Source organism: Neovison vison, chromosome 1 (assembly GCF_020171115.1).
Source record: "Neovison vison isolate M4711 chromosome 1, ASM_NN_V1, whole genome shotgun sequence".
NCBI lineage: Eukaryota > Metazoa > Chordata > Mammalia > Carnivora > Mustelidae > Neogale > Neogale vison.
Window position 1 is genome coordinate 47,012,715 of NC_058091.1, and position 24,076 is coordinate 47,036,790.

Genomic DNA, 24,076 nt, shown 5'->3' on the forward strand with positions numbered 1-24,076 from the left:
ACTTCCTTAGAATCCTTACAGAATCACATTAAACTGTGAACCACAAATAAATCCTATTACCATGAAATGTCTGCTAAACAGAAACTGCATTTGTTTTTTATAAACATTTACATACAAGTCTGTGATAGAGTAATCGCGATCCCGAAACTTAAGCCATATTTTCATTTTAAATAGTAAAGCAAACCTAACTAATTTCCCATGTGGCACATTAAAAGTCATTCATGATAGATAGATTTTTCTTAAAATTCACATAAATGAGAAATTTTCTGTGGTCTGTGGCATACATACTACAGTGAGGACATAGGGATTACTACGTTCGGCCCTGCATAGGTAAAGACCGTAAACTAACACATCACCAGCACGGCTGCCAGGATTTGGCCCATCAGCCCACTGGTTTTCCCGCGTGATAGGGATTTGCACTGACGTAAATTCTCTGTTTGGTCTAGGCCCTCAAAGCATGGATGGTAGCATGCACCTGGAGCAGGCCTCGGCCGGTGGTTAGACCTGAGCATGCAAAACTGACAGTCTCCACGGCCATGAACTTGGTCTCATTTGTTTAATGTTCTCGCCAGCTGAGCTAACTCATTTTTTAAGATAGAATTATACAAGCTAGCACAGCTTCCCAGAGTTTTATTTTTCTTTTAAAAAGAAATACCACCATTAAATTTTCAAAATAGCTCCTATCGTAGACTCAGAGGAGCTTCATGGTAATATGATTGCTATGAAAATAATTATCTCAAATATAGTGAGGGGCATATTGAGGGGTCTGAAACATAGTAATTTTGAACACAATGGAAGTGAAATTTAGATCAAACCAAAACATATTGAATGAATGCAAAGCAAGAACAATAAAACAGATATATTCACAGCAATTGCCTTTTATATTAGACATGGGAATTCCAAAGATCTGAAAGTAGGTAATTAGTAATGCCATCGTGTGGCAAAAAGAGCATGAGAAGGGGAGTTGGGAACCCTGAAATCTAGTCCTGGTTGTCACTATATAACATAATGATATGTTACAATTACCAGTTTCTTCATCCATAGCTTAGAAAATTGGGCTTGACACATCTAAGGGCCCTTCCAATTTTGAAATACTAAGAGTTCTTACTCCTGTCAAAAGTATATAAATCATGTATTAAATATTTTTTAAATCTAGATTTTTTTTTAACCATGACCAAGTTAGAGCTGCTAAAACGTTTTACGATAAAACACAAATGAAGCCAGTTTGCATTTTTGAATCATTTATAACGATAAGAAAAGAAAAATAATTGTACAAAACATCCTCAAAGGGCTGTTTTTCTCCATCTCAAAGAAGACAGGATCACCTGAACAATACAGATTATCTTTTCTTAATTATTTCTAATGCATCATTGCACTATTACTGAAAGATTTTAAAAAGGACATTTTCAAGGTATTTTTCATGTATTTTCTAGAAACATGATTTCCTCCCTTCCCTCTCTTTTACCATGAAAAATCCTTACACAAGTATAAAAGTGAAACCTGAATCCAGCTAATAAATGTCAGTCTTCACTTTATGGTGCTGCTCTCTGAAGGCTGGATAACTGAATGGATTTTGGAGCAGGAAGAAGGCACAGGCCAAATTGTTTTTAACCTTGCAAATCCTCATGGTTGTCCCCTGTAGTGTAGTATTTGGAGAAAAAATTTAAATGGAAAGCAGAAATGATATGAAAGACTCCCAACCTAGAGCTGCAAAGCCTGTAATGTCCTCAAGACATTACAGGTTAAGCCCTGTAATAGAACATTAGGCCAAAGGGAGAGAGTAAAACAGAATCCCTGAGGAAATAATCACAATTTATTGGGACCTTCTTTTTTATTTTTATTTTTTTTACATCTACTTTAAAGACAGAAAACAAAGATACGTTATTTCTAATTAAATACTGAGCATAATCCACCTTTGCTGCCAATCAAGATACTGTAAAAGAATTTACCAGTTATGATTTACTCATTTATTTCAACCAAGCCTTTCCCCACTTCTAAAAAAAAAAGATATATATTGTTTATTACTTATAGTATCAATCTATGTAGCTCCTTTTCCCTTAAAAAATTTTATTAACTGTGCTTCAAAGTCTCCCTATTTGTCAGAAAAAATCCATCAGCCATAAGGTACAAATGTGCCTTACAGGTCACCACTGAATCACAGGAGGCAACAAAATTGATGAGATATATATATTAATGTATCAAACTGAATGGTTACATGGAAAGGGGATGGTTACAATTCAGGGTCAAATAGTGTATTATCCTGAAATTTTGCACTTTAAATAGAAATTTATTGGACATTTTAATAGCTTTTTAAATTGAGGGATTTATCAAGTGCTTAAATTTTTAAGTATTTTTTTCTAACTTTCCTCAAATGAAACTTGTAAAGGATAAATGAAGGGGGTTTCTGCTGAAACAGCTTTGTTTCAAACAGAGGAAACATGTTTTCCTCAAAACTTTTTTCCTCAAAAACTTATTTTGGTAGGTAATCTACTTTAATTTCCTAAATAAATTTTCAAATTTATAAAATAAATTTTTAAAAGTGGATTAGGATTAGTAATGCAAAATGGTACTAAAGATCAGTGTTTAAAACACTTAAAGTTATGATACTTTTATTTCATTTTTCTTACATTCCCTTATACTCATTGGATTTATATAGCACCTATCTTCTAAAGAACTTAGACTGCCTTAGGAGTTTACAGACTTAGAGTACTATGAGAGCACAATAGCAATTGTTTCCAAACAGTAATATTTTTTGTCCAAGGAATGTTCTATTGCCATGTAATGGAGACTAGCAAGGAGTGATATGACAGGAAAGAGACCAAGAGCAAATTGGGAAGTTTATACAAAGGAAGGAGCAAGGGGATGAAAAAGCAAGAAGTCATAACTTCAAAAAAGCCATTCACCTAACAGGCAAAAACACCTTCACTTTATCCAGGATCCTGCTTCAGTGAGTGAATGAGAAAAACTAGACTAAGGAAATCTACTGCTTTCCTGGATCTTAGCTAGAGCTTGGTTTTTAACTGCTAAGATTATCATGGGATGAAGAAGAAAAAATTCTTCTAAATAGACTGCAAGCATTACAATTTGTTTTCCACAGAATCAGCAGACTTACCAAAGTCTATCATTTTATTTCTGAGATGCTATATGTGCCCTTATTTATTAGATATTTTTACTATTTTTAGCAGCTTAATATCTTCATTATTCCTAAGAAATAATGACAGCCAGCCAGTTTATGAATTCCTTAAAATGTTTAATGGAATATTAAGTACCATATATTCAACCTTTCCTTGGGTAATTAATTATAGGATCTGAAATAACTCCTGTACATAATAAATACTATATCATAAAATGAGTCTTACAAAACTTAATCTAGTTAGAACTTCGTATTCTGACTACAAAGTCTAAAGAAGGAAGATTCAGAAATTTTTAGCCCTATTTTCAAAACTTCTCAATTTAACTCAAAGAAGGAATAGGCAAAGATCTCTAGAACCTACCTAAAGGACTGCAATCCTATTCCATTTATAAACATATGGAAATGTTAATTTTATTTCAAATATAAAGCACTGTAGAACATAATCAATTTAAAGAGAATGAAGGCCTTAAGACTTATTGATGCGAGTTTACCTACACTGTATGTTAAGCAATAATGGCTAATGTCACTTTATATAATAGCTTGGAGAGTAATGGAATTTACTTTTAGGCTTCCTTGGCATACAATAAACTAAAAAAAAAATCTTGTCCATTACTGATTGTTATCAATTGATTAAGCAATTGCTGTTATTTACACCTACAGTGATTTATTCTTCACACAGGTGTATATACTAATATAAAGTAGAGGTGAGGAATATTTCGATTCCCCAATTCTTAAATATGAACTGAACACAACCTATGATTTATTAAGACACTTGTTTATGGATGTAGGCCTTTGTCTCTGGTTAGTTCCTCAAATTCATATCCTGTCATGACGGTTTTTTAAACATAAAAGCAGGATCTGATAAACTATTGACCATGTATATTCTATTTTAAATGGTTGTATTTTTTTTTAAATATTCTCAAGAAAATCTAAGTTCCAATTTACATTATGCTCAGGAAATTTTTTTAATTTACATTTTTAATCTTTTGTTTTAGAGTATTGTCTTTAAGACACTTCATTTTAAAACATGTGCATTATATTTGTTTCATACTCTGCTCTAAAAACCCATAGAACAAGTTCATATAGAAAGTTTTATGAAGTAAATAATTTTGTTCCATTCTAACAACTTAGCCTAGAAAAAGCTCCGAACTGTGAGCTGTTTATCATACAGAACTCTCCCCTCTTACCAACTTTATAATGCTCTTACAAAATTGTTTCATGAATAGCATTAACTTTCGGACTACAATAAGTCTATTACATGTATATTCACATTCTCTATTTAAATCCTGAAAGGTTCCACCATCTCAAAACTATTTCCAAATTCTATTTACTTAAAACACTACTCCACTTTCGTTTTCAGCTACAAGTAATACCTCAATTACCATCAAAACCAAGACCATTCTGACATCATTGCCCCAATCCTTTTTTTTTTCCAAATAGCAAACTTGAACACAGCTGTAATTCTTTTAAGAATCTTTATTGAAGTTTTTAACAATTTAGTCTGTTGGATCTCAATGCAGTTTATAAAAAAACTTCAGTATAGTCTCATATAAACTGCAACGAAAAAAGTAGTTTACTTTGTTAAAGAAGTTATCTGAAGTTGCAAGTTATTTTTTGTAATACGTAGAACAGTAAAATATAAGCATGCTCTCGGATGCAGGTGCTCCTGTGGGCTATGGAGTTACTCTGAAGAGCTTGCTAAGATCTGCAGGCAGTTTATGGAATGCATTTATTTTCCCCACAATTTTGGTACATGGGAATAAAACCGATATTTATGAATAAAGTATTTTTTTCTCAAAAAGGTTGAGGCAGCTTTTGTTGAATGCTATCTGTGTGGGTACACTGGCTATACCTTGAACTGTACTAAGAGAAACAGCCAGGAGTCCAAGTTCATGCTAAAACTCGAAAAATCCCTCCACACGAGTCGAGTTCCAAGAAAAGGAAAAGGATAAAACACTATGTACAGTTTTTCATCGTCTTACATTAGCAGGACACACCAAAAAACTTCACATAACAAGGGAGCAAATTCCCTTCACTGCTTTCAGTCAAGGTCAGCGGTGTCCACAGTGGAAGGTGGAAGTGGAGCAAGCCTAGGACAGAATAAAGCTGAAGTCTACATCTCATGCATAGCTGTCCTTGTTCTGTCCTCGAATGTTTCTCAGACATCCGAATTAGAACTGAGGTTTGTTAACCTGGGGTCTGCGTTGATTTCGTATCTGTAGTGATACCCTTCCATGTGATCCCTGCAGGCATCTCTGATGTTATGCATCCACTTTTTTATCCCCTTGCGGTTCAAATACAAAACCAATAGGAAAATGGCGCCTATCAGGGCTAAAACAATACCTAGGAAGACATAAGAAGTCTGCAGGGATGGAGGGAGGATAGGGTCACAGTCCAGGTGGGAGCTGTTGAGTTCCAAGAGGGCCCGATTCCTCATTTTTTCCGGGAATGCACAGGTGAGCCTGGCTTTACCCTGCACTACCTCTGTCTCCTTGAGCCAGGCCACCATGTCTGCCATGTGACAGTCGCAGACCCACGGATTGTTGTCCAGGAAGACCCTGACATGTGGTAGGCTTTGCAACTCGGCCAGGGTGCCATTGTGAAGGACTTTGAGGGCGTTGTCCTCCAGGTGGAGGCTTTCTAGGTGTGTCAGGTTGCGGAAGGACACGTAGGTTAGGCTCACCAGAGAGTTGTTGTGCAGATCCAGGTGCCTGAGGCCGGGTAGTTGGGCTAGAACGTCCCGAGGCAAGTAGAGGAAGTGGTTGCTGGCCAGTTCCAGGCGCTGGAGCCCGCGAAGCGCTTGGCCCGCTCGTAGGGCCGCTGCCACCATACCCTCGAAGCTCCGGTTCTGCCGCCTGTCGTCAGGGGGCACGATGTGGTTCAGCATCAGTTCCACCAGGGGGCTGGGGGCCGAGAAGCTGGCGTTGCTACCCGAGAAGGCGAAGGCGCTGAGGTTGACCAGCGGGTTGTGGCTGAGGTCGAGCTGGCGCAAGCTGGGCAGATGCTCGAAGGCGCCAGCGCACACCTCCTCCAGGCTGCTGCCGCTGAGGTTGAGCGCGGCCAGCTCAGCCAGCGGCGGCCGGCGGGCGAAGGCGCCGGCGGGGAGCACCGCCAGCTGATTGCCGGTAAGGAAGAGGTTGCGCACGTAGGGGGGAAGGTCCGCGGGCACCTCCGTCAGGTTGCGGTTAACGCACTTCACAGTGCGCGCAGCCTCGGAGCACTCGCAGGGCTGGGGGCATTGGCCTGGCAGCGCGGGCTGGGCGGACACCGCCGAGGCCAGGAACGACGCGGACGAGGTGGAGGGCGCCGAGGAGGTGAGAGAGGAAGAGGAGACCCAGCCCAGGAGGAACAGCGCCAGCCGCGCCAGCCATAGGCGCCCGTCCCCTGCGGCGGGGCCCCGGGAACACCCCCCAGGCATCGCGGCGCGGCTTTCCCCGGAGCGGGGCTGGGACGGCGCCCGCTCCGAAGGCTCGGGGACTGGGTCCGGAGGGTGCGGGCCGGCCGGAAGCGTCTGGAGAAAACTTTCCTCTCGTGGGAGCGGAGGAGGGACGCAGCGGCCGGAACTTGGCTAAACCCCTCGCCACCGGGCGTTCCCCTCCCGGGGTCGATTCCCCCGCCCCTTCCCTCCAGAAAGTACGCACGGCGGGTCGGGACTCAGCTCCGCGCTCCTCCTCCCGCTCTTCTTCTGCCGCCGCCCCCGGGTGGCACCTCCTTGCTTCTTTTGTTGGCGCCTCACGCTTGGTCCGCTCCGGGACCTGGGAGAGGAGGAGAGAAGCGTGAGGAGCGGCAGCGGCCGCAGCTCCCGGAGTGCGGGAACCGGACTCTCCAAGCCCAGTCGTCCCTACTTGGTTCCCAAGACTCCCTCCGAAAGCCCGCCCAGGTTTCGCCTCCCCAGTCCCACGCACATCCTTACCCGCGAGAGGGACGCGTGTCCCTAGACACCCAGCATAAAGTCTTCCTTCTGCCCAGGCCCACACTATATATACCCTTCCAGGCTCCCGCCCTCCTCCTTTCCCGATCAGATTCGTCCCCCGCCTCTAACTTCTCGCTTAATCCCCTGCGCCTCCCCGACCAAACTTCTCACTCTCCCAGCTCCTTCCCACCGCCTCCGCGGTGACCTGCCTTCCGGGGTCTCCGCGCCTGCCCGGACCTTTCCCGGGCCAGGTTTGGATGGGAGGGAAGTTTCAGGTTACAGGAGTCTTTTGATCTCTTTTGGTACCTTCCCGGATTAGCAGGAAGTGGAGGACCTTACAGCTGTCGCCCCCCACCCCTCGCCCGCTGGCCCGCGCCCCAGCGATCCCCTCGGATCTCAGAGGGGGTCAAGTCCTCTCCAAAGAAGAGGGGAGAGGCCGCGAACAAAGCGGCTGGGGGACCCTGGGACCTACGCTACTCTCTCTCTCCAGAGGATGGGAAGGGGCCCGGCGCCGCCTCGGGGTTTTCGCCTTCGCCGCTTGCTCCCCACAGCTCACCTCCGCGCCCGTCACCTCCGGAGACAACTCAGTCCCACCAGAGTCTCCGCGACTTCTCGGCTCCGCGCTGCGGGCGCGCCGACTCTCCTCGCACCCCAGCCCCTGGCCCAGCCTCCGCAGCTGGGAAAAACCAACCCGGGGGGCGGGGGGAGAGCCAGGCCTGCCGGAGGGATCTCTCCCTCCGTGCGGGCAACCTTGGCAGCCCTCAGTAGGGGGATTTAAGAAAGGAGACGGGGGGGATCTGGGCCGCGCGCCTCCTTCTGGTGGAAATTAACAAGGAATGTGCCCGAAAAGGTGAGGGAATCCCTTTCTCTCCCCCCTTCCCCTGTATCCTTTGGTGGTTCCTCATTTTGCCTAGTGTATTTACCTTGGACAGCAAGAAAACCGCTGGTAAGTCTCGTGGAATTCACCCTGATTTAGGCACCTAGGGCCGTAACAAAATAGATTTCGGCGTGACAGAGCAACGAGAAGCAGCAGCATCAAGAAATGAGCAGAAAATGCACAGCGGCAGCAGCAAAAACGCTCAGCAAGCTACAGGGGAGCTTCAGAAAAGTCTTCCCAGAAAAGCTTCAGAAAAGTGATACCTTACAAGCCGACTTGAGGTTTAGGTGTAATTCTGCGTCCCCACTTGTTCCGCCCCCGCACTTCTTGGGTAGTTACGGAACTTGAGAACAGAGGGAGCCAACTTTGGGGGGGAGGGAGCGGTTGAAAGGGATTACTGGAGAGGAGATTCATTCTTGATTCATTAGCTTTTCTTCTCCCCAAATTAAAAGCAGAGGGAAAGCACAGCAGCCAAAGCATCCTAGAAAGAAAAGGCAAATAGCAATGACTTGAGTCACCCAGAAAAGTGGATGTGGCAACGGTGTGTCAGTGCAAATTACCTAAACAGAGCCCACGAGGTGGAGTGGGGGATGGGAGGTGGCCGCTCTTGGAGCACAGACGTTTGGTCCAGAAGTCTGTTCTCCCAGGGGGTGCGGGGCAGGCTGGGGAGATGGAGAGGGTGCCGCTGGGGAAAGGATAGCTTATTTTTTTTTTTTTTTTTTTTTTTGCCTGGAGGAGCTGTTATATTGGAGAGGTTTAGGGTCCTGAAGTCTCCACCCTTGCTCTCTCAGTAACTCTGTATCCCCAGTAATTTTCCCGAAAGGGTGAGAAGGTGCTGGTGTTCCAGACCTTCACTTGACAGTTCTCGTCATTTGTGAGCGCAAATGGCAAGTAGAGGAAATAGTTGGGAAAATTAAGTTCTGGAAGGTCATATAAAAAAGGAACAAATAAGGAATGCTGAAGTCTGTGCCTGTGCCTTGGGCCTTTTAGCTTGAAGAAATGTCCCAACTCTCAAGCCCATGACTGATGACTTTTGTGGAAAGACAATCTGCAGGACCAACAGCAAAAATGGCCCAGACAAGACCTAGAGGGGTGGGAGGCTGCATAGATTTGTACAAAAAGCCAGTTTTGTTAATTTGTATCTTCAAAGAGTTTTGCAACAAGAATATGAAACACTTTGAAAAAATCTCAAAAACTATAGTCGTATTCTGTATCTGTACTGGGCTAGAGGTTACATAAATCTATATGGACTAAAATTCACAAAACTTTATACACCAAAGAGTGGATTTTACTGTATGATAATTTTTAAAACAAAATGAATTACTTGGGAAAAATTGTAGTACTGCTTTGGCGTGGTATTAATTCAGTTCTGTCTAAAGGGCAAGTACTCAAGGAAAATGGGAAGCACTTTAGAATTTAGAAAGATAATATACCTCTCATCTGATCCTCAAATCAGCGTGGCAATATGGATATCACTGTCCTGTTATTGATGTTACTCTGTTTTACAAATGAAAAAACTGGGGTTCTGGGCCAATAATAACTAGCTTTGACTGAGTATTCTTTCACTGGCTAAACCTTGTGCTGATCACTTTATAGAAATTATCTGCTATACTTGTCGTGGCAGTGGTCAGGTAGGTCTTCTTAATCCAGACAAGAAAACTGAAGTCAAAATAAATTATGTAACTTGTTTGAATGAGTGGTGGAGTGGTGGATACAGGGACCAGGCCCAGATTTGTCTGTCTCTCCTACATATACCACTTTCCACCTCTGGCAAGGCTGAGTTTGTGCAGTCCTGCTGAGCTACTAAGGGTGAGGAGGAACCAAAGCCTCACCCTTGGTTCTCTTTCCCCTTTTCTCCCTTTTTCTCCTGGCAGCTGGCAGTTTGTTATGGCTATTAAATCAGGACCCAGAAACTTGGGGTCATTTCTAACTTCCTCATTAACTATGTGTGACTTTTGTATACCTCTGTTTCTTATTCTGTAAAATAGGGCCAGTAATAAAACTTCAAGGCATTTCCATTAGGATTGAGATATATACATAATAGACTTAGCAAAACAGCTTGTTATTGTACTCTCCTCAGTTCCTCTCCCTCTCAGGATTTATTATGCAACCACTATATGTCTTTAAGTATGCTAATGATAAGAGTACAAGGATGAAGAGTTTATGGTCCTTAAAATAGAATTGCCAGAATTAGCAAATAAAAAAATACGGGGCATCCAGTTTAACTTGAATTTCAGATAAGGAATAGTTTTTTAGTATAATTATGTCCTGTGTAATATTTGGGATGTACTTATAACTAAAATCATCATCATCATCATCATCATCCATTGTTTACTTGAAATTCTAATTTAATTGGGCATCCCCTTATTTGATCTGGCAGCCAAAGAACTCATAACCTGGTGGAAGAAATAGAAACTAAAGTTTTCAGTGTACAGCATTGACTGCAATTTGATGTGTGTCTTTCCAATCTCTTCTCTCTTACATATATTTTACTTCTGTTTCTACTATTTTTATATGAATGGGATCATAGTATATGTATTATTCATAATTTTTCTTATTTTAGGACAACTATATATTATTCTATGTCCATACATATAGATTTGCTTTCTTCTTTTTTAAAGACTGCAAAATATTCCATGCTTTGAATTGTTATACCACATTTGTTTAAAATTGCTTATTGAAAAACATTTAGATCAGAAGCTACTTTTTAATTTTTTTTTTTAAGATTTTATTTATTTGACAGAGAGAGAGAAATCACAAGTAGGCAGAGAGAGAGGAGGATGCAGGCTCCCTGCGGAGCAGAGAGCTCGAGGTGGGGCTTGATCCCAGGACCCTGGGATCATGACCTGAGCAGAAGGCAGCGGCTTTAACCCACTGAGCCACCCAGGCACCCCTTGATCAGTAGCTACTTTTTAAAGAAGTTTCCTCCAAGTGAGTAAAGCTTACTAGGATCCATTTTATTTTGATTGTCTTAAGCATTTAATGATCTTAAATTATCATACTTGCCTTACACCTGACAGCTTAAAAAATTTTTGTGTGAGATGCTATTTCCATGCTCTAGAGCAGGACAGAGGATTTCAGAGCACATTTGTTTCCCACTTATTCTTTCATTCCAAAATGAAATAAAAGGAGAATCTGAATGTCCTAATGGAGAAGAACCAATTAGTGTATTTCAATAGGTACTTTGTAGCCTCTAGGAAAATGTGTCTGTACTATCATTTATTTCGATTGTTTCTACAGGATCCGCTTTTATTCTAATGACCCAAAAGAAAGTCATTAGTAACTCGTTGAAATATTGCTGTTAAGTCCTAGGAAGGCAAGGAATAATGTGTATTTAAAAAAAAAAAAAAAAAAAGGATGATTGATTATGGCCACCCTCATGAGGCAGAAGAAAGCCAAGTAGTACAGCATGGACAGCCATCAGCATTTTTTAAGACTACTTCATTTTAGTCTCTGCCTTAAATTAGCAAAATAATTGGTAAAGGTAAGTACTCTCAAATCTGAAAAATATCTAAAACAAAATCAAGTATTGGTGACTAACATCAAGCACATATGTCATAAAACCATGAACCAACACTTAAAACCAAACAATCAACATGAGGTTATATATATCGACTCAAGGAAAAAAAATTTTTTTTAAATTGTTAATGAAAAGATGCCTTGTTAGCGCAGTAGGTAGCGCATCAGTCTCATAAATTGTTAATGAAAGAAAACAAAACTCTTCCATGAGCTGATTCCAAGTCACTTTAGGAAGAAATGGGCTTCTTGTCTAAGATACCTAAAGAGGGTAAATTTAGTAAAAAACTAAATTAAGTAAATTAGGTAAAGCTAAATAAAAGTAAAAGCTAAGAAAAAAATAAAATACTAAATATAAATAAAGATAAATACTAAAATACTAAAGAAAGAACAAGATAAAATGCTGTAATAGATGGAGACTTAAACTGGATGGAAATACATGATTCTTCAAGAAAAAATATTGAAAGGTAAATAAATTACATGGTGATCTGCAGAACATAAATAGCTAACATTACAGGATCATTCAATTTTAAAAGTGTTTAACTTTTTTTTTTTTTCTTAAAGATTTTATTTATTTATTTGACAGAGAGAGACACAGGGAGAGCAGGAACACAAGCAGGGGGAGTGGGAGAGGGAAAAGCAGGCTTCCCACCAAGCAGGGAGCCCAGTGTGGGGCTCAGTGTGGGGCTTGATCCCAGGACCCTGGTATCCCTTCATCTGAGCTGAAGGCAGACACTTAACAACTTAGCCACCCAGGAACCCCAAAAGTGTTTAACTTTTTAAGAGCTTACCATATGGCCTCTACCTAGTTGATGCTCTTGAGGTACAAAGTGGATAACAAAAATCCCTACTGTCAGATTAAACTCACTGTGTAGTGGCAGAGGCAGACTATCTAAGAGTTATAAAACATGGTGTGCACCAGAGTCAGGGGCACCATGGGGAGATTGTCTGAAGAAGGCTTCACTGGGGAAGCAATGCTTAAATAACACTTTGAGTTATTAATAACTCATCAGACCAATGATGGGCAAGTTGGTGGAAGGACTCAGAGAACTTGTTCAGCTAAAGAGAGTACAAGGAGAAGAGCACAGCACACATTGGAAGGAGTAGTACAAGTTCAGATTTGAAATACAAGGTCAGATTGCTCCTCTCCATTCTAAAACATCCGAGTTCATCCTATAGTGCCTGGGAGCTTCTGACCATACTCAAGATGGGAAATGACAGGACCAGATTTTAGGTGAATTTTTAGATGCATTCTAAAATGTGTCCTTTAGGAAGATCACTTTTGCTATCTGTTTGAAGGATGAAATATGAGCAGAAAAGACTGAGGCCAGGGCGCCTGGGTGGCTCAGTGGGTTAAAGCCTCTGCCTTTGGCTCAGGTCATGATCCCAGGGTCCTGGGATGGAGCCCCGCATCGGTTCGCTGCTCAGCAGGGAGCCTGCTTCCTCCTCTCTCTCTGCCTACATGTGATCTCTGTCAAATAAATAAAATCTTTAAAAAAAAAAAAAAGAAAGAAAGAAAGAAAAGAAAAGACGAGGACAGGGAGAGAATTTGGGAGGTCCAAGTGCTAGTTGTTAACAAAACCTAACTAAAGTAGAGGTAAAAGATTGGCAAGGCAGGAACAGATGACATAGACCAGTAGTTCTCAACAGAGTGACACTGCCTCTGGTGGACATTTTGGATATTTGCAGAGGCATTTTCTGGCTGTCCCTGATTGACATTTAGTGTGTAGAAGCAGGAGATATTAGACATCCTGTAATCAGAGGGATAGTAATATGCAATGAAAAGTTCTGCTTCCCACACGACATTCAAATATCCATCTAGACATTCTTATAGGTGAAAAGCCAGATTTTAATCATCTCAGCCTAGAAACAACTCCATTTTACATAGAAGCTGTAAATACTTATAGTATGATCTTTAATACACACTGAATTTTACAGGAATGAGGCTGCCATGTTCATTGAAGGAAGAACATATATTGCTTTGTTTGGAACGTTACAAAATTTTATTTCTGACAGCTTGGCCACTCATGCTATTTGAATTACCAATACAAGCCAACTGTATCAGTTTGCATTTGTAGTTATTGCATCCACGGTGAATCTTACTTCAAAATCTCTAATATAAAGAAAAATTGTCATTGTTTATTTGAATATTGGTCTACTTTCTCTTAAATATTAGCCTATTTGTAAAGAGATGGAAGTATATTACCACCACATTAGGTGTTCTAATATAGTTATGCCCAGACATTTATAGGTTATTAATATTATTTAATATTTAAGTATTCTCCTTTAATTTCTCCTTTATATTATTGTTAATATAGTATATACTTAAAATTTATGTGTGAACATAAATTTTTTGTAAAGGGGGGGTTTCATAAAATACTTGTTTTAAAAAGGAAACATTAGTGTTTTTTTTAAATTTTATTTATTTATTTGACAGACAGAGATCACAAGTAGGCAGAGAGGCAGGCAGAGAGAGAGAGAGGAGGAAGCAGGCTCCCTGCTGAGCAGAGAGCCCGATTCGGGGCTCCATCCCAGGACCCTGGGATCACGACCCGAGCCGAAGGCAGAGGCTTTAACCCACTGAGCCACCCAGGCGCCCCAAAACATTAGTTTTTAAAGGGATGAAAACAACCTATACAGATATTTAAGAGCTAGATTCTATAAGATGTGGTGACTTATTCAGTATGGAGGTGGGAATACAGACATTTATCATTCTAAAAATTATAACATTGTAATTTCTGTATTTTCAGTGATGTCCAGGAGAAATTCTAGTATTTCTAAAATGAAGAGTCAAATTTGGCTGTAAGAAGGTGAAAAATACCTAGAGTAAAGGATAAAAAAGTGAATTTTGTTTAAAGGAAAATCTACCTGATTTTGTTGAAATTATTTTTTTCAAAGGAAATTACGATTAAATATTTAAATCAGTGATATTACCTAATACTCTTTTTTCTAATATAAGGTAATTCAACTTTGAAGGTGACATTGAAGTTTTTCCATTTCTGTAGACCTTGCGCAAACTGGGTTCTAAACCAAAACTGGAATACAGTCAAGAAATGGGAACAGTTGCAACTGTAGCCATCATCCAAATTCAATTAATTTCAATTAAATTTAATACAGTTCAATAAATGTTTATTAATCTGCCTTTTTTTGTGGTACTTACTTTGTCTTCCAAACAGAGCCACCTCCAAAGCCAGAAATTCTCCTTTAAAAAATTTCAAATCCTGGCAAATTGACAGACAATCTATTGCATGTCCATGGCAGAGGTTCAGCAGACAGACTTGGGCCAAATCTTGGATACGAGACCCAAGCTTCTCTAATGTATTTTATAAGTCTCATTCAGTGAGCTAAAGTACATAGGTTAATAAGTTGCCTACTAGAACTGCTTGAAATATTTGAAGCCAGTAAGTGAATGTTTTTCAGATTTACTTTAGATCCCCATATAAAAGCCCAAGAAGAGAGGACTAAATATAGTATATATTTTGAAATAGAGATATATCACATCACCTTGTCAGTGGAAAAAAAAAAAAATGGAAGTTGAGTTCAACTAGGGAAACAAAATCAAACCAGTGTCAAATCATACGGCCTGAGTGGTATGGATGATGGTAGAATAAAGGAGTTAGGTGTAGAGGTCATGCCAAAGTATGCCTATACTGAACTTGAACTAAAACCTTCTGGAGTGTTGTGTAGCATCAAGAAATACTTGAATTCAAGAATATTGATGTGACGACATTTGTGAAGGGATGATATTCAAAATAGTTTACAATCAGTATGGTGAATGCAAACATGGACTAATAAGTGTTCAATAATCAGACAGGGTGCCACCTATAAGCGACCAATAGAACTTCATTGGTACAAGTTGCCTGAATGCAAACATATATAGGATGGATGATTGGATAGGTAGATAGAGTTTTCTTATAATCTTAGCAACTACATACCACAATATGGGCAATCACTTTAAAATTTTCATAATTTCCAAGCTTTACCATAAAGAACTGGAAGCTTCTTTAAAATAAGAAAAGACCCAGTCGTTATGAATAAGCTGATTTAATCATGATTTATTAGATGAATAATTTTGAAGTGTATGATGAGTACTTCTAGGCACTGTACTGAGAACTGAGAATGCAATGGTGAATAAAAGAGGCAAGGGCCCCGTTTTCCTGAAAACTTGTTTCCACTAGTTTATTCAATCAATTTGCAGAAGATGGGAAATCTAGTTTTTTTAATTGAATGTAAATAGTCATTTCAATGTAAATTCAATGTAAATATTTTGTTATTAAATATGGAAAACACACACACACACACATATATATATATATAGTATAACAAAAGCCTGCTCAGTTTACAAACCTGAACATTTGGTTTCTTTTTCAATTTTCTTTTGCATATAATTGAAGTGTAACTTGGTAAGTGTTGACTTATGTATATACCCTTGAGTAAGGAAAATGAACATATTTATCACCCTCAAAAGTTTCCTCATGACCTTTAATAATCCCTCCATCTCATGTTACCTCCACCCAAACCCATCCCCATGCAACCATACACTATGAGCTCTCTTTTATCTGGCTTCTTTCACTTGCATACTTAATTTAGATTTAACTATGTTGTTATGAGTATCAATAATTCATTCCCTCCTTTTTTTTAACTGAGTAGTATTTCCTGGTATGGGTATAGGATATTTTGTTTATTCCTTTACCTATTGATGAATATTCAGTCTGTTTCCAGTTTGGGGCTATCTTATATAAAGCTCTGATAAAAACCCATGTTCAAGTCTTTGTGTGGACATATGCTTTCCTTTCTCTTGGGTAAATAACAAGAGATGGAATGGTTAAGTCATATGGTAGATTCATTTTTAACTTTTTCAGGAACTGCCAAACTGGTTTCCAAAGTTGCTACACTATTTTACATTACCACCAGTGGTGAAAATTTCCAGTTGGCCCACATTTTTCTAATACTTGACATGATTAGACTTTTTAATTCTAGATATTCTGAAAGATGTGTAATAGTATCTCATTTTGCTTTTCATTGGTCAGTGATATTAAGTACCTTTTAATGTGTTTATTTGCCACCTTTGTATCTTCTTTCATGAAGCGTCTGATCAGTTCATTTGCCCATTTTCTAAATTGGGCCATTTGTTTTCATGAGATTGAGTTTTATTTTTTTTTTAAAGATTTATTTATTTATTTGAGAGAGAGATTGTGTGCAGGGAGGGACAGAGAGACAGGGAGAGAGAATCTCAAGCAGACTTCACACTCAATGTGGAGCTGGATACAAGGCTCTGTCCCATGACCCTGAGATCATAACCTGAGCTGAAATCAAGATTCCAACGTTTAACTGACTGAGCAACCCAGGCACCCTATGTGATTGAGTTTTAATTAAGAGTTCCTTACATATACTAGTTAACAAGATATAATAATACACTAGAGCTGTGCAGCTAGACAGATACTGCTGAACCTCCCGATTTTAGGGAACAGTAAAAAAAAAAAAAAATCCCACAATCACTTATGTTAAAAAAAAAAATGACATTTTTAAAGGAAGAAAAATCTAATGATGCCAGAATTTTTTTCTGCTCTATTAGTTGCTAGAAGAATTTGGAGCACCAGGAATAGCCTGAGTTTTTAAAAATACTCTAATTTATTTTTTAACACTCACAATTCCTTTAAACAGTTAAAATTAAGAAGTAACAAAAGGTATACAAGGAAAAGTCTTTTCACTCCTCCTGCCCCTCAGCTATCTGGATAACCTTTCCACAGGCATCAAAGTTTTATCAGCTTTTCTCGTGTATCCTTCTAGTCATAGGTTATGCACATGTATGCAAATTTATTTTTACAAATGATTTTGAATACTTCACATTGCTCTGGACTTAATTTAACTGAACTGTAAGTGTCAGAGACTATTCCTATTACTATACTAAAGAACTCTTATGGGTAGATAGTATCCATTGCACAGTGTATGAGCTATCTATTGCTGTGTAATAAACCATCTCAAAACTCAGTGGCTTGAAACAATTCTTAGAATGTACAGTGTATGCATGTGCAGGATTGGATAATCTGAGTTGGACTTGGTTGGTAAACTCTGCTAATCTGGGCTTGCTTGTGCTTATAGAAATTGACTGGCGTGCTCTACTCTAGGCTGAGCCTGACTGAGACAGCTTATTTGAAGACAGTTCCTCTCCAAGTGGCTATTACCTTCCTCCAAAAGATGAGTGGAACATCCTAGGCATGTTCCATGTTCTTCTCTTGACAAGTGTAGAAGAACAAGAGAAGGCAAGCCCAATCCAGGTAAGTCCTTTTCAAAATACTGTAGGCATTATATCTGTCAGTATGCTATCAGCCAAAGCAAATCATGTGCTAAGGCCAAAGAGCTGGGAATTATATCCCATCCATGGTGGGAGAGCAGTACAAAACGACGCAGTGAAGGACTCATATAGAGGAAAATCTGACGAAATGGGGCTATTGTGCAATCTACCACAAACTGCTGTGACATAATTTATTTAAACAACCCCATATTAGAAGGTTTTCTGCTCTTTGCTGTTACAAACAGTGCAGCAGTGACTAATGAGTGTATATGTCATCTTCACATTTGCCAGTATATCTCCAGAGTAAGTCTTAGAAGTGGTTTAAGGATATGGGCTTTTGTGATTTTGATAGGTATTTTCAAAGCCCTACTCAGAGATTATTGTTACAATTTATATTCTCACCAGCAGTGTTGGGACTGTGTTACCATTTTTTCATCCTTGCCAATCTTGCACATGAAAATTTAATCTTTGTATAACTCTAATTTGTATTTTTGTCTCATTAATAGTGAGATTGATAATTTCCTTATATGTTTAAAAACCACAAATATTTCCTTTTAACTCCATATGTTCATATCTTTTGCCCATTTTGTTCCAATGGATTTTTTTTCTTTTTCTAATTGACTTGTATATATTCAAGAAATTAGCACTTTATTTTTTAAATTAAGGGCACTCAAAACCAATAGCTCCTCTTAATTAAGAATAACAAAGAGAATCATAGGCCGGCTAGTTCACTATAGAGAGTCAGAGAGCTAAGAACCCCCTAAGGTCAAAACCTCAAAAACTACCCCTGCAGCCAGGGCTCCAGACTCATTAAAGGGATATCATTAATGACTTTTTCTATTAACTGACTTGCTAACTCCATCAGGAAGCCTACCTCCAAGCTGCTGGGAACATCTTCCCTATAGACCCCTACAACTGACCCATAGATAACCCCATCTCACCCACACCTTCTCACCATCCCAACCCCCAGGGCCAGCTACCAGCACATGATTCCTCAGACAGTATAAAAAAGAGCCTTTGCAAACAACTAAATGCAGAAAGCCAGCCTGACTCTGAGATTGGAAAAATGCTCACAAATATGAACATTTCCAGGTGCTACTCTAGGGAAAACATAAATAGGAGACTCTCAGCACCCAATACAGTTTTGCAGGATCAAGAGAGAACAGAGAATCTTAAAACTTCCCCCAAGAGAGAATAATATGTTTGGAGTAGACACATTCATAGAAGACATCTGAGAAAAAACCTTCAGACTTCCAAACTGGACTGTGACCAATGTAGGTTATTTATGTTTTGAAGCCAGTCAGTAAAGACTAGAAGAGGTGACTCCTTCTTCAAATGAAAAGACAGCAATGCAAGACTTCAAGAATCACACAAAAAAGCAAGGAAACATTACACTACCAAAAGAACATAATTATTTTCCTGTAAGTGACCACAAATAAATGGAAATCTATGAATTCTCTGGCCAAAAAAATAATTTTCAAAATAATTGTTTTAAAGAAACTCATCAAGCTATAACAGAAAACAGACTACTTACTGAAATCAGGAAAACAATACATGAACAAAATAGGAAAGCCAGCAGAAAGAAATCATAAAAAAAGAACAAAGCAAAAAGAACAAATTCTGGAGATGAAGAATATAATGAACAAAATGAAAATGCAATGGTAAGCATCAACAGAAGACTTGATTAACCAGAAGAAAGAATCTGTGAACTCAAAGACAAGGTATTTAAAATTATCCAGTCTGCTGAGAGTAAAGAAGAAGAATGAAAAAAGTGGTGAACACCTGAATGAATTATGGGACACCATCAGAAAAAATAATATTCATAATACAGGAATCCCAGAAGCAGAAGAGAGAGAAAAGGAGGCAAAAAGCTCATTTAAAGAAATAAGATATCCCAAATCTGGGCAGAGATAAGACATCCAGGTACCTGAAGTTCATAGGTCCCCATACAGATAAAACCCAAAGAGGAATTCACTGAGACCCATGATAATAAAACTGTCAAAAATCAAAGACAAAGAGAATTTCGAAAGCTGCAAAAATAAGGAAACTCCTCTCATACAAGGAACACCCAGCAGACTATGATAGGATTTCTCAGCAGAAACCTTGCATGGGCACCTGGGTGACTCAGTTGGCTAAGCTTTAAAAAAAAGAGAGACACCTTGAAGGCCAGGGGAGAGTAGGATGATATATGCAAAGTGCCAACATGAATATTTGAATATTTTGCAAAGTTGTCCTTCAGAAATTAATTTTTTTGAAGATTTTATTTATTTGAGCAAGAGAGAGAGAGCACAAGGAGGGGGAGAGGGAGAAGCAGACTTCCCGCTGAGCAGGGAGCCCAACATGGGGCTCCATCCCAGGACCCTGGAATCATGACCTGAGCCAAAGGCAGACACTTAACTGACTGAGCCACCCAGGCACCCCTAGAAATGAAGAATTAAAGACTTTGCCAGACAAGCTAAAGCTGACAGAGTTTATCACCACGAGCTCTGTCTTATAAGAAATGCCAAAGGGATTTCTTAAGCTGAAATAAAAGGACACTAATTAGTAACATAAAAACATGAAAATGTAAAGCTCATTAGTAAAAGTAAATATATAGTCAAGTTCAGAATGCTCTAATACTATATTGGTGGTGTGTAAATTGCTTAACTCCAGTATAAAAGAAAACAAAGGTATTAAAAACGACTGTAAGCACAATAATTTTTAGTGTACATACAATATAAAAAGATACAAATTGTGGCAACAAAAATATAAAATGAGAGGAATAGAAGGGTAGAGTTTTTGTATGCGATCAAAGTTATGTTGTTAGCTGCTTAAAGTAGACTATTATAAATTTAAGACGTTTTATGTAAGCCTCATAGTAGCCACAAAGCAAAAGCCTGTAATGGATTCAGAAAAGAGAAAGGAATCAAAGTATACCAGTGCAGAGAATCATCAAATCACAAGAAAGATAGCAAAAGAGGAAGAAAAGAGCAAAGGAACCACAAAACACCCCCCACCCAAAACATTAACAAGATGGCAATAGTAAGTCCCTAGCTGTCGATAATTAACTATAAATGAATTAAATTTCCCAAAGGACAGTGTCACTGAATGGATAAAATAAAAATGAGGTCCAACTATGTGATGTCTACAAGAGACTTATTTCAGCTTCAGAAACACACATAGGCCGAGGCTGGAAGGTGAAAAAAGACTTTCCATACAAATGAAATGAAAAAATAAGATAAACTTCTATAAAAAAAATTTATTTAAGTTAAAAAAAAACTCTAACAAGAGACAAAGAACATCATTATATAATAATAAAGAGGTCAGTTCATCAGTAGTATACAACATATATGCACCCTCAATGGAGCACCTGACTAGATTAAGCAAATTTTAACAGATTTGAAGACAGAAATAGACAGTGCAATAACAGTTGAGGACTTCAATGCCCCACTTTCAACAATATATAGACCATCCAGACATAAAATATAATAAGGAAATATTGGACTTGGACTCCACTTTTGATCCAGTGTACCTAACAGACATATACAAAATATCCCATCCAGCAGCAACAGAATACATTTTCTTTTCAAACACATATGGAACATTCTCTGGAGCAGCTTGTATATTAGGCCACAAAACTAGTCTTAACAAATTTAAGACTGAAATCATACCAGGTATTTTTTCCAAACACAATGATATGAAATGAGAAATCAGTAACAGGAAGGAAGATGGAAATTTTACAAATACATGTGGAAATTAAACAATGCACTTCTGAACAACAAATGGATCAAAGAAGAAATCAAAAGGAAAAACAAAAAATATATTCAAACAAATGAAAATGGAAACACAATATACCAAACTGCAACATAAGCAATTCTTTTTTTTTTTTTTTGATGATACCCGGATGTTTTTACAAAATTGCTGCTGCAGAAAAACATGATTAGCAGCTACTGTCCTCTGGCTCACTGTGCTAAGCAAGCAGTTCCAGCACCAACTTCTCAGAGAACCTTATAGCTGAGGAGTGTAGCAGAGGTCTTTCCTTGCTAAATGGTAACACCTTGGTAAAGACTTGTTTAGGGAAAATTTCTTTGGTTACCTCTTCAGGGATAGTTGGAAGGACCATCACACTGTCTTCATTTCTCCAGTTAACCAGGGTGTCAACTCTCTTTTCCAATGTGAGCTTGAATGAAATAACTACTTTGAGAATCTCATCAAAGTTCCTGGCAGCGGTAGCTAGATAGAGGATGACAGTTTCAATTTCTTATCAGGACCAAAAATAAACATCACACAAGCTGCCACAGGCATGCCCTGTTCATTCTTCTCTGCTGGGTCCAGCATGCCCAACAGGATAGTAAACTCCTGATTCTTATCATCAGTGATCAGAAAAGGTAACATTTCTGTGGACTTCTCACCATTGTAAGCATTGATACTCTTGCTGCAGGCAAGGTGATCTTCAACATCATCTATTAAAAGAGCTATCAGCTTTAGCATTACTCTTGGTAAATTTTGATGCCAGATTTGCTGCTCTGCCAAGCTTTGTAGTTCACAGTGGGGTAAAGTCTCAAGCATAGGACAAAGAATGCCCTATGTGAGTGACCTCTCAGGGAGGCATGGAAATGGATGTGGCCACAGATAGTATTGGCCTCAAAGCTGGGAGACTTATCCCCAATAAGGAGTCATCCAGCCATAGCAGGAGCAGTGACGTGGGAGGATGAGGCAGTACAACAGCAGGAGCTGCCAGGCAGCTGGTTCTTTTGATGGAAGTCAAAGCAGTTCTAAGAGGGCAATTCTAAGCAAGGCAATAAATGCCTATTTAAGAAAAAAGAAATATTTCAAATTGACAACCTAAATTTATATCTCAAGGATCTAAAAAAGAACTAAGCCCAAAGCTAGCAAAAAGAAGGAAATAACAAAGATCAGAGCAAAAATAGGTAAACTAGGAACTAGCAAGCCAATAGAAAAGATCAATGAAATGAAGAGTTGTTTTTTTTTCCAAAACATAAACAAAATGGACAAGCCTTTAGCTAGACTAAGAAAAAAAGAAAAAACAAACAAACAAACAAAAGCCATCAGAAATGAAAGAGGAGATATCCAGCAAGAGGATATAAAAATTGTAAGTATCTATGTACCTAACATTGGAACACCTAAATACATAAAGCAAATATTAGTGAACATAGAGAAATTGATGGAAATACAATAATAGTAAAGGAGTTTTACCCCACTTACATAACTGAATAGATAACCCAGTTATCTATAAGAAAATTAATAAGGAAATAATGTCTTTGAATGACACATTAGACCTGCTGAACCTAACAGATATGTACAATTCCATTCAAAAAGAGCAGAATAAACACTCTTTTCAACTGTACATGGAACATTCTCTGGAATAGATCACATGTTAGGCCACAAAACAAGCCTCAGTAAATTTAACAAGACTGAAATTATGCCATACATCTTTTCTGACCACAACAGTATAAAATTAGAAATCAATCACAAGGAAAAAAAAAACTGGAAAAAACACAAACAAATGGAAGCTAAAAACATGGTACTAAACAACAACGGGCCAATGAAGTAACCAAAGAAGATATTAAAAAATATATGGAGACAAATGAAAATGAAAACACAATAGACCAAAATTCTTTGAGATACACAAAAGCACTTCTAAGAGGGAAGTACATAGTGATATAGGCCTACCTCAAGAAACAAAAAAAAGCACAGATAAAAAAACTAAACTTAAAGGAGCTACAAAAAGAACAAATAAAATTCAGTGTCAATAGATACAAGGAAATAGTAAAGACCAGAGCAGAATTAAGTGACTAAAAGAAAAAAAGCTAAGAAAAAGAAAAAAAAATCATTGAAACCAAGAGCTGGTTCTTTGAAAAGATAAACCAAATTGATAAATGTTTAGCCAGACTCATTAAGAAAAAAGAACCCAAATAAATAAAGTTAGAATCAAAAGAGAAATAACAACTGATACCACAGAAATATAAAGGATTGCAAGAAAATGCCCCTAAAATATTATATAAGCCAACATATTGGACCACCTAGAAGTGGACAAATTCCTACAAACATACAATCTAACAGGGCTGAATCATGAAGAAATACAAAGTCTCATTAGATCTATAGTAAGGAGATTGAATCAATAGTAAAAAATCTCCCCAAAAAGGAACAGATGATTTTACTGGTGAATTAAAGTGTTTTTTTAAGGATTTTATTATTATTATTATTATTATTATTTTTGGCAGAGACAGAGATCACAAGTAGACAGAGAGGCAGGCAGAGAGAGAGGAGGAAGCAGGCTCCCTGCTGAGCAGAGAGCCCGATGCAGGGTTCTATCCCAGGACCCTGGGATCATGACCTAAG

The 24,076-nt window shown here is 38.8% G+C and overlaps 1 protein-coding gene and 1 pseudogene across 3 annotated transcripts; both read right to left on the reverse strand.

The window, feature by feature from the left end:
• Positions 1–4,594: 4,594 nt before the first annotated feature.
• On the reverse strand, positions 4,595–8,015 carry TPBG (trophoblast glycoprotein). 3 transcript variants are annotated; one of them, XM_044246631.1, is made up of 2 exons: positions 7,970–8,015; positions 4,595–6,888 (listed from the first exon to the last, which is right to left on the reverse strand). In XM_044246631.1, exon 2 carries the CDS (start codon positions 6,549–6,551, stop codon positions 5,292–5,294), a length of 1,260 nt encoding a protein of 419 aa, XP_044102566.1. In that variant the 5' UTR covers positions 6,552–6,888; positions 7,970–8,015; the 3' UTR covers positions 4,595–5,291. The 3 variants fall into 3 exon arrangements, with proteins under 3 accessions (XP_044102566.1, XP_044102547.1, XP_044102557.1); XM_044246612.1 differs by lacking the exon at positions 7,970–8,015 and adding an exon at positions 7,603–7,700; XM_044246622.1 differs by lacking the exon at positions 7,970–8,015 and adding an exon at positions 7,047–7,114.
• A 13,647-nt stretch (positions 8,016–21,662) lies between these two features.
• LOC122898821 lies at positions 21,663–22,401 on the reverse strand (annotated as a pseudogene).
• Positions 22,402–24,076: the final 1,675 nt, after the last annotated feature.